Raw genomic sequence first — 12,346 nt, forward strand, 5'->3', positions numbered from 1 at the left:
GGGAGACCCAAGACCCCCGCGCTAAAATAAGAGCCTCCAGTCCTAAACCTGCCACGAAGAGCCGATGAAATACATCCCACGCTGTAAAACCTGAGAGATCTGAGGGAGTAAAGCATTAATAACTCAGAATTCTCGAGTGTTCTGTTCTTGACATGTGACACTGATGTCAACCCTGCAAGAATGAGGAAGAGTATTGTAAGAAATGACACAATCTGTTTTTCCATCACAACAGAGCAAACATAGTGAGGCAATGAAATGACTGACAAGGATAAATACCACGAAAACACCAACACCAGACATGAAGCAGAGTGTTGAAACTGCTTATAAAAAAAACTGATGCTTCTATTCACAATGAATGCATTATATTATCGTGCATTTGCTACCAATTTTCTCAAAATACCCCAGACAACGCAACAAAAGCCCTGACTTGATGTAATGATTGACAGGGTGGGGGCTTACATTCATTGCATGCAATTTAAACATCTTAAGTGTAAACTTCAAAGCATTTAAGAGAAATTAAAGACATTTTAAATGACCACTTTGCAAGCTTTTTGCAATACCTTCGGCTCACAATGCATTTTGAAATTCAAGGTTGTCTACAAACCGGAAGGTTGGTGGTTCAATCCCCGGCTCCACCTGACCAAGTGTCGAGGTGTCCTTGAGCAAGACACCTAACCCCAGCTGCTCTCGACGAGCTGGATGGAGCCTTGAATGGCTGACACCGCAGTCAGTGTGTGAGTGAGTGTGAATGTGAAGCAACTTGTAAAGGCCATTTGGATGGCCATGTGGTCTGCGCAGTGGATAAGACACACGTCCGTGGTGTAGGAGACCCGGGTTCGAATCCACTGTGAGACACCAATGTGTCCATGAGCAAGACACTTAACCCCGAGTTGCTCCGGAGGCGTGCGACCTCTGACATATATAGCAATTGTAAGTCGCTTTGGATAAAAGCGTCAGATAAATGAATAAATGTAAATGTAATACATTTACATGTTGCAACTTATAAAGCGTTAAAATATGTATTCAATTGACAAATTAGAACTGAACTGTCAAATGTAAATTATATAGTTTTCATTTTGCAGTAACCGTTGCACATGTGTGGGAAATTGTAAATTTAAATACAGAAATACATTGCCATTTTTCATATTACATTTCAAAAGTTATATTGCTGCCTATATGTTTCCATATATGTGGGTGTGCGCATGTGTGTATATCCAGCAATCATTTTTATTAATTATAATGCCCTTAAGAATAAAAAAAACATATTGTTAGATATTTATATCACAATAAACTATACTTGACATTTTAAATGAGCAAACATTAAACATTGGCCTGTTAATTACTTAAATGCTACTTAAAGAGACTGAAAGAGATGAGAAAGTGCTGTTCCTCGGTGGAGATCGTGTCCTCTGGCTCCTCTATATTTAAGGCTGCGTGCTTTTTTTAATTATGATTCTGTCAGAGAGACGCCATGTGGGACCAATTACCAGCTCGGAGTCAAACAGACAGACAGAAAGAGAGAGCAGCAGTCCAGTATCATTATCAAACTGCTATTTATTCTAGCGGACCATCTCATTAATAACCTGAGAGTATTAGTCACATTTAATCTAAAATGATAGCCTTCTCATGAGGCGAATCTGCTGCAGGCTACAGTACATTTGTGTAACTTGTGGTCAAATGAACTTGAAATTAACCGTAACCCAATGATGAATCAACACAGCTGATGACACAGATGTGAATCAAAACATATGTGGTCGTATGGAGGAAGTGAACACACACAGAGATACAGTTTTAGTCTAGTTTAGTTAGTAGCTATTGAATTGTATGCTGCGTTCGACACTACTGACCACAACATTCTCTTGAAAAGACTAGAAAACTTTGCTGGTATTAATAGAAGTGCATTAGCATGGTTCAAATCGTACTTAAATGACTTATTAGACATTTTCTTTAATAAATAACAAAATTATTAAAAAGTTGTTATAATCATTTAAATTAAATTAAAAAATAAAAATACAAATAAAATAAAAATTATTTAAAATAAATAGTAAAAGATTATAAAATAAAAAAAATAAAAAAGATAAATAAAAAAAAATATGATTCAAACTGAATAAAACAACTAATAAAATAGAAGAAAAAAATATATATGAAATTATATAAGAAATATGAAAATAAAATAATAAATAAACCATACAATAAAAAATAAGAAATAAAATTACAGATATAAGAGCATGTGAAGTAGTTATTGTTCCAGCTGCCATGTACAGGTGTATCTGAGAGAAAACAAAACCACAGGCCCAAACTATCTCAATCAAAACCACCTGCAACCCATGGGATCCTAGGGCTGTGCAAAAAATCGAATGCGATTTTCATGCACATTTCATCAGTAAAGACGCTCCTTTAATTAGAAGTATATTCCAGCACGTGCGTTCAGATCAGGGTTGCCAGGTTTTCACAACAAATCCTGCTTCTCAAAACTAGTTCAATCGCGCTTACAGGAGGTTCCCCCGATAAAAATTGCTTCCCGGGGTTAAAATATAAGTTTTTTAGCAGGGTTTCCTTGGTAACATTTTAGGGGTTAAATATCACGTTATTTGTATTGGGGTCGCTGTGACCCGCGGACATGAAAAACAAAAACAGACTTGGCAACACTGGTTGGCATTTACTACACCGAGCCGTAATTCAATGACAATCTACACAACATCGATGTTAAAATCGCGATTTTGAGAATGATTTTGTTAGTTGTCGGTAGACTACGGCTCTGTTTAGTAACTGCCGCTCCACCTGAACCAGTGTTGCCAAGTCTGCAATTGTTCTTCATCTCCGCGGTTTGAAGCAACCCCAATACAAATAACGTGATATTTAGCCACTAAAATGTGAATTTTACCAAGGCAACCCTTCCAAAAAATGTATATTTTAACCCCGGGAAGCAATTTTTATCGGGGAACCTCCTGGAAGCGCGATTGGGCTAATTTTGGACTAGTTTTAAAAAGCAACTGGGCAGGATTTGTTGTGAAAACCTGGCAACCCTGATCTGAACACACGTGCTGGAGATATACTTCTAATCACAGGAGCATCTTTACTGATGACATGCGCATGAAAATCGCATTCGATTTTTTGCACAGCCCTATGGGATCCATGCAAAAAAAATTAAATAAAAATAACATGCTACACAGTCTTGGTCACGACATGCCTGGATTCAAAGCCTAATCAGAGAAGATACGTGCAGGCATCACCCATACAAACATGTGACATGAGAGTTACTGTACTTCCAATGAGAGAAGCAGAGGAGAATAAATGTGCAAGTCTTTACTTAACATTCCTGCATCCAGCCGTTCTCCCATGAGCTCTTTCTCTCTCACCCTCCCCATCCCTCCGTCTCTCTATCTGATGGGCAGAAAGGTGTGCTGGGAATTCCTCAGATTTTTTGGCCTGTTTAGACTCATCCAGAATGCCTCTGATCGTCCTGCCAAATGCATCTCTTAGATTGAGTCAGGGACAACACACAGCCAATTCAGGGTATAGTAAGCATTTACAGAGTAGCCCAGTAATTAACCTGACAGCAGGACTTGTTTATCTAACACGGTTATAAGAGATTTACAACATGTGCTGTCTGCGGATGAGATTCATTTTATTTCGAATGACTAATAGAAATGTAGCCTTATGAAAAAAAAAAAATGAAGGAATGGAGATTTGTTCACTAAAGAAAGAATTTCCAACTATATTCTGCACAGAGCAAACAAGAAAAAAAAAAAAAAGAACTTATTTATAATATTTAAGGACATATTTATAGAGGAAATAAATCAAATATTAAAAGAATAAAAAATAAATGTATGTAAAACTTAAAGTTTAATTTATAATATATTAAAATATTATTAAAAAAGTAATATTATATTTATTTTTATCCTAATATATTTGTTTCTTCTTAAATGTTATATTTATTTTTGCTCCTTTGATATTATATGTACTTTTTTCCCTAAAATATAATATTAAGCAATTTCCTTAAAATATCATTTATTTAAAAAAATAAATATAATAAACAGAAATACAAAAACAAATTAATAAATAAAAATAAATATAATATTTAAAGAGAAAATACAACATGTTAAGGGCCAAATCAATTAAATAATAAAGGAGATAAAAACTTTTTTTTCTACTTAATCTATCTTGCCTTACAACATGGCATGGCATCTCAATAGCAAAACCTATTGTGTATCACAACAACACTGAATGTGGTATCTTCAAGACAAGACCAGATAAGCTTTCAGCTGTGAGAAAGTGTTCAGCTATGATGTGAGCGTATCTGTCCTGCAAACAGGTGATACTCTTGATAAAGTCAAGATAACCTGAGTCTGAAAGTCACAGTTTCTTTTACAGAATAAACTTTGCTATACAAGAAAGATCAAATGATGACATTCTCAAACCATAACACATACAAATACAAACATGTCACTGTCTGGGCCTGTACATTTCATCATTAAGCCTGTGTTTATGTGTGTGTGTGTGTGTGTAGAGGTTAAAGCCTTTTACCATTCACCAAACACTCAGTGTTTACACATCACAACCAAACACTCTTTCCCAGAAAAGGAACCGCTGTGAGAGCGTTCACATTGTGACTAAGAGTCACCAAGAGAAGAGAAGTTCATGCAGCCATTTCACCATGTTTTCCATACAATGACAATGTATGCTGATTTATATAGAAGGCCACACAAAAAGGGAACAAAAATGTATTAAAGTGTTTCATATGACTTGTATGCTTATAATAGTATTATTAGTAATTGCAACTTGTGATCTCACAATTCCAAACTTGTCTCTCACAGTCATGACTAATTTTTCCTCAGAAGCTTGGTCTGAATTTGAGATTTCTTTCTTTCTTTCTTCTCTGTTCAAAGCCTGATCACCGTGCACTTATATCAGATGGAAATGAGAGGCTTGGACATTCTGCCAAACAACACATTTTGTGTTTCACAGATAAAAAATAAAACACAAGGGTGTGAGTAAATGAGGAACTTTCTTTTTTTTTTTTTAAAGCTATTCCTTTAACCCACAGATAACACATCATCAAACCACAGTTTTGCATGCAGCAAACTCAATGGTTGAGAGCCAATGTGCTTGAGTTATAACCACAATTTCACACCGTGTACAACAGAATATCACAGTTTAGCCCTACGAACATCAGCAACCTCACACAGCGTCTGAAATGGTTTAGGACAGACGCAAAAGAAAGCTTAATAACACACAATCCTTTCTGATTCTCGCCAGATCATTTAGATACATTTCATCTTGTGCATACAAGGGTGGAGCAGGTTAAACATCTAGGCCTTGATCATACAGACTGTTATCATCAAGCTTGGACTAAGACTGTGTGTCCACCAAAGTGTGAAACGCTTAGCTGTGAGCACTTGAGAGTGATTGTGTGGCACAGCATCTTCAGTGGAGATGCTTTGGTGCTTTTATAGTTAAATGAATGTGCGGTAACTGCCTTAAAGAAATCTATTTACATTTAATTCATTTTTGACAGTGGAACTACTTTGAAAATACGCGTAATGCAAACTCGTCAATTTCACAAAAAAAACCCATATATCGCAAAAAAGTTTTAACGCTCACATGAGATGGTTTTTCAGGCAATTCGAAAAAGGAATATTCTGCAAAACTGCAATCTAAAATATTTTTGTTGTTGTTATTAACAGGTCACCTGGCATATGTAAAAGTCACATGAATCATTCTTTAATGTATTATAAGCTCCAAGAAACACCTCATCCAAGATCGCTCTCTAGTGTAAGGGGCTTTCCTTGCCATTAATACTTGGATAAACTCTTATTTACACTGCACATGTCTTATTCATGCATTTTATTATATATTCAATATGAGAACAGACAATATTCAGTGGTTCCTGAATACATTAGGATACATACTGTGCACTACTAAGTTTCTTTCTTTGAAAGAAGTCCCTTCTGCTCAACAAGGCTGCATTAATTAGATCAAAAATATAGTAAAATGTGAAATATTGTGATTTTTTTGTACTTTCTATTTGAACATATTTAAAAATATTATTTATTCATGTGATGCAAAGCTGAATTTTCAGCATCATTACTATCTATTTTAGCAATAACACCCAGGCAATTTATAAAAATTTGATAAAAATAAACCAATTCCAAAGTCATAACTATAAGATATGGATTTCTCATCTTAGATGCATCTCAGTCCAGATGCATATTACATTTATCATCTGCATTTTATCACTACACAATCAATATTAACTATCAGTCCAAATTTCACCACACACTTGACACTGAAAATATAGTACTTGTGTGTCTAATTCTGTCCGTTTGTATTTTTGTGCAGTTGCCTGGTGATCATAAACACAAGTGAACTGCAGAAGCTCAGCACTCTTTCAGCTCTCGTGTGTTTTATGGCTTTTAGTTATTTATTTAGTAAGTCGCTGTGAAATGTAATGTACACTTAGGCTAATGTACATGCATTACTGTTTAAATGTTTGGGTTCAGTATTTTTAAAAATTAATAGCAATACAGCAAGGATTTATAAAATTGACAGGAAATACATTTATATCATTATAAAGATTCCATTTCAGAAAAATGCTGTTCTTTTGAACGTTCTTATTATCAAATAATTCCCGAAAAAAAAAGGATCATGGTTTCCAAAAAAAATATTAAGATGTTTTCAACATTAATAATAATCAGAAACATTTCTTGAACAGCTAATCAGCATATTAGAATGATTTCTGAAGATCATGTGACACTGAAGACTGGAGGAATGATGCTGAAAATACAGCTTTGATCACAGGAATAAATTATATTATCTTATCTTATCTTATGACAGCCGATGCTGATATCTTGGAACGCAAGGAGGCCGTTAGCTTATATAAAGCTGAAATTATTATTTTTAATATTTAATGATTATTATTAATATTTAAGAAATATGAAATAATTTGACAATGGATTAAAAAATAAATGTGTAAAAGAACACACTTTTACTTTAGATGACAGTATTTTTTCACAAATAAATAAATATTTAATAAAAATATAATTAAAAAGAAAGTAAGCACTGTAACCAACAGGGCACACAGTTTTCTGGGAAGTTTGTGTGCTTTGGGAATCATATTTTTCAAATAAAGTCATACAACACACATTTTACATTAAGACTGCACGATATTGGGAAAAAAAGGACATTGCGATATTGTATTTTTCTGCGATATATATTGCGATATGAAATCTAATCAAATTTTTTCTTACTAACAAAAATGGGGTGAGCACATTTACATTGTCATTTTAAATGATTTAAACATCGACACCATCGTCTCTCTCTCGCTCTCTCTGCCCTGTCAAAACTTTCACTCTATGATGGTTAAGATGTGCAATTAATCCAGCGAATCACATTTGTTAAGGGCCTGGGAGCAGCTCACCCATACAGTTAATGAATAACGGATCAACTACGACAGACTACATCGCACATCCTGCGATGTGACTATCGTGGATTCGTACATCGTGATATCGATGCTTAAACGACACATCGTGCAGCCCTATTTTACATACAGCACACAGTGAAAATGACATGAAACTGACAGTGGGCAAATGCATAAAGTGCAGTATAATAGAGTTTAGAGCATTCTTTTCACACGGACTGACCATCACACAGAGAACACGTGATTATGCTGGATAAAAATGCATGATGACGACAAACAAGAGAGAGAGAGAGTGTGAACACTGTGTGCACTTAGCATTGCTGCTCTCAGTGCCATCAAAATAAAACACATCGGCCAAGCTGAAAAACTTATCGGCTGATGCCGATATTTGAAAAATGACAAATATCGGCCGATATATTGGGCTTGGCGATATATCGGTCAACCACTATTTTTAAATGTATTCAAATGGAACACAGTTAATTTAAATTAAAACAACATTTCACACCATTACTGTATTTCTGATCAAATAAATGCAGCCTTGGATGAGTATATGAGACTTCTTAAAAAATATTTAATTATAATGATTTATTAAAAATTATTTCAAACGTTTGAATGGTAGTGTAATCTGAATTGCTACAATGAATCAGATTTCTTTACACTAAGAGACACATACGGACAGGTTTGTTGGTTTATTTAAGAATGTCACATTAACTGTCTCAAGACACAATACACTGAAAAGGACGCTGGAGTACAGTTTTTTTTGGTTCAAGAGCTCCTCCATAGCCCACAATAGAGGTTTATGGTTTCAGGAGAGGCCTGCATAAAAAAATAAAAAAATGCTCACACCTGTGATCTCAATGTCTGTCTGGATCTACGCTCCTCCCGCAGAAGATAAAGAAACCACTGTCTGTGTGCCATTTAGGACACAGTCAACGAGGCCTTATGAGATAAAAGTGCACTGTGCACTTTCTTCATGCATATTTTGAGTCTTATTTTGCACAATTTGCATAGAACAAAAACCACTGAACTCAACAACAAAGATCTGCACATCTATATTGCTGCTGAGTATTTGTTCAGAGATGCACTAGAAATGGTTTTGGAATCAGATTGTGATGCCAGTCTACATAAATAAAGATGACAGACAAAATATTAAATGTCATTGTTGAAAATTAGTAATCCACTATTTTGACAATAATAGTAATGACAACTTTCACCTGAAGATTTGGAACCAAATTACAGGAGGGGGAAAATGACTTTAGAAAGATGGCAGCATCATTATTTTTACACAGAGATTGGGGTGTCTATTAATAAAATCAGCCGACTTTAGCAATCCTTGTTGCATTATATGCATTACGAAATGGGGAAAAGCACTTTTTGTGTTTGTTTTTCCAAAGTTAGAATGCTTGTAATTCTAGAAGTATTAAAGATATCTCAATATCCTTTTGGATTTTGGTTCTTAAACTTATATTTTGGTGCCTTCATTTCATTTTAAGACCCTATGTGGTTAGTTTCCAGAGATATTGGGATTTCAATGTCGCTCAATTAGTAAATTATTCAATTGTACACAAATATTTATAGTGAAACAGAGTCATTCCATGTCAAATAAACCACATTTCAGAAACTTTCTGGCTACAATTTTTTTATTTTTGTTAATATATTTTTTTTTACTGAAGAAAGTCAAACATAAATAGTAATGAAAGGCAAAATAGTAAATGTCACGGATATATATTTGCATAATATTCCACTATTTTGCAGAGGAGAGTCAAAATGACAATTTTCACCAGTCAAATTACAAGAGAGGAAAAATTATTTTAACTTTGAATGCTTGCAACTCAGGAGATATTAAAACTACCTCAATATCCATTTGGATGGTGTTTCTTAACACATTTTGATTTTGGTGTCTTAATTTTTAAGGCCCAATATGGTTCAGTTCCAGAGATATTGGGATTTTTATGTGCCTCCATGAGTAACCTGTTTAATAGTACATTGTTATTATCAACAAACCCCTACATTTTAGCCAGGGACGTTTCTGAAATTCAGATGATTTGGCACAGAATGGCCCAAAAAGTATAATCAAGTAAAATCTTATTTGTGCCCCATTTATGCCAATCTGCATTAGAGACTATAGAAGGCTCCTATGATCAGTAAGAGAACAGACGGTTTACAACAAGGCGGACACTAAAGCGCTGTCAGGATGTCACTACCATATCATCGCTAAAAATAGGTTTGAGTGTTTGAAAGACGGAGGCTTTGGCCCAGCATCTTGATTCATTTCGCAGTTAGACTCTTTAATGTTAAAATGACACAATCCTTTTAGTCAAACACACTTAAAAATTGAGACAACAGCTACATCTACATGCAGCCCAGATAAAAAGAGTAAACACCTATCTAGTTAAGCTAAACATAAAGAAAATGTATATTTGATTTAACAAGACAGTGGTGCAGATCTTCAAATCTTTTAAATAGGAATTTTCAGCAATAAAGACGTCTTGCTAGTGTTTTCACAGGCAATGATATAAATCTCATACACACATGCTTTAAACCCCCAATGAGATACTGTTCTAACATACAACAGTCTAATCTAAGTGTAAAGTTTAAGTACAACACTAAATACCGTATGTGTTAACTGGTTATGCATGCAGCATCAGAAATGGACTTAATTAAAGGACAGTTTTCACCCCCTGGAATTCATTTTTCCATTGTGCCATTCATAAATGTCAAACTAACTCATCTCAAACTCATTTCTAACAAAGTTAACGCAAATAACTGACAGCTATGGCACTAAAGTCAATACTAGACCAGTCTAGATAAAAATGTAATTCAATTTATCAAATGTCCCCAAAATATCCACTTAAAACATCTTCTTCTTCATCTAAGAAGATGTTGTTACGTTCACTTTGGTATTTCAGCCCCCAGACCTGGTTAATTTCTGACCCTGCTCGCCCACATTAATGTCTAAACTCTCTGAGCGAAACCAATGCCTGCGTCTCGTCGTCAGAGATCAACGAAAATAACTTCACTAAACAACGTGCCACTCATGAAAACTCCACTCAACAGCCTCAAGGCAGTAATATTGAGATTAGTTAGATTAGGCTGAAGCTCATTTTCTCATTGCCCTGGGCTACAAGTCAAGAAGTTACAACACCAAGCACAAGATTATGGGATCAACTGTATTACAGTGTGCCAATACTAGTTAACTGTCAACAATAACAACTACTACTCTTATTGATTATTTTGTAATGAAAGTGTCCATTAAAGCCAGTGAAATCAAATGCACAAACCCAACAGAAAGTTTTAGGTGCATTTGTGTGAAGTTGGGAGGTTGGGTGCAAAATGACACATTGATGTTTTGTTGACACATTTCAGAAGCTGCCTTGCAAATCAACCAGAGAGGAACTATGCACAATAATTAGCAACAAATGTGTGCTCTACACGTCTGCATTTAGAGACAAATATAAAGCTCAAAGCGGTTTTGCTCTAGCAATGCTCTGGTATTAATCACATAGTGTTGCAAAGGAAGCAGCTGTAAAGAATGAATCAGTCTGACTCCTGCTACACTGCAGCATCAACACAACAGCAAAACAGCTGGACACACATGAACAGAGTGCGTCAAGCAGCTTTAAACAGCCGTCCAGAAGCGCGAGCGTGTGTTTTTCAGCATGCTGCAGTAGTCGAGCATCGACGCGCGCTGACGTTGGCAGCAGCAACGCGCTCCATCCGCTTCTACAGTGTCAATCCAGCGCTCTAGCGTCGCGTCGAACTGCTCCTTTCGCGATTATCTGATGTCAAACGTCAAAGCGGCTCACACTCACCTAAATCATCCATGTTTCGCGGTGGTTCTGGTTCGAGAACGGGAGCAGGAGTCCGTGATTTACCGCTCTGGCTCTGGTTCGCGTCTCGTGTGCGCTCCGCAATCGCGCGGAGAAGTTTTCAACTCAAGTGCACGAGCTGCGCGAGCCCGTGGTGACTGGTGAGTCGAGCACACGCAGCGCCCGCTCACTGACCTACAGCGAGGCTTTAGGAAAAGCGTCCAGAACTATGATACAATTATTACAAACAAATAATAACCCCAAAATAATACTAATAATTATAATTGGTGCTAATATGTAATGTAGTAATATAATAATAATAATAATAATAATAATAATAATAAATTGTATCACACACACAAACACACATTAATAATTTAGCAAATATTACAAATATATAATAAGTGTCAATTTATTTATAAAAATTATAAATAATAATGGGTGCTAATAATAAAAATGTAAAAAAATAAATGGTAATAAAACAATACATATAATATATAAAATTAAATATAAAAAAATATATACATACTACGATTAAGTAATATATACTTACTAATGGTGCTAATATTTAATATAATAACACAATTATTAAAATTATTATCAGAATCAGAAGAGCATCAGAATTAGAAAGAGCTTTATTGCCAGGTGTGCTTACAAACAAACACACAAGGAATTTGTCTTGGTGACAGAAGCTTCCACTACACAGATTGACAAGTGACAAGGCACAGATGACAAAATAAAAATAAGTGAGTAAAAATAAATATGTAAAAAAAAACAATACACAATAGACAAGAGACAGTAACCAGTATATTGTTTGTACAGTGCTATGGACAAATTATACAAGGGAATGTGGATATATGTAAGATATATAGTATTAAATCAATAACATACGTATAATAAATATAAGAAGAAATAGTTAAGTATTGCACATGTTTTATTGCATAGTGGGGAGAACATTTAACTGTTCATGAACTAGATGACGTGAGCTGAAGAAACTTTTCCTATGTCTGGCCGTTCAAAGAGGAAGTGTGCTGGATGTGAGGGGTCCAGACGGATTTTACCAGCTCTTTTCCTCACTCTGGATAAATGCAGTTCTTGGAGAGAAGGGAGGGTCGTG

General features: G+C 35.3%; 1 protein-coding gene across 1 annotated transcript in view; it reads right to left on the reverse strand.

Moving 5' to 3' along the window:
• LOC113073163 (paxillin-like) overlaps positions 1-11,418 on the reverse strand; it is a 33,576-nt gene extending 22,158 nt beyond the window's left edge. Inside the window, exon 1 of the mRNA XM_026246044.1 lies at positions 11,233-11,418. Coding sequence (XP_026101829.1) covers positions 11,233-11,245 — 13 coding nt within the window. The 5' untranslated portion in view covers positions 11,246-11,418. The remainder of the gene's footprint in view (positions 1-11,232) is intronic.
• Between the last annotated feature and the right edge of the window lie 928 nt (positions 11,419-12,346).

The sequence above is a fragment of the Carassius auratus genome, chromosome 5 (genome assembly GCF_003368295.1).
Source record: "Carassius auratus strain Wakin chromosome 5, ASM336829v1, whole genome shotgun sequence".
Lineage (NCBI taxonomy): Eukaryota > Metazoa > Chordata > Actinopteri > Cypriniformes > Cyprinidae > Carassius > Carassius auratus.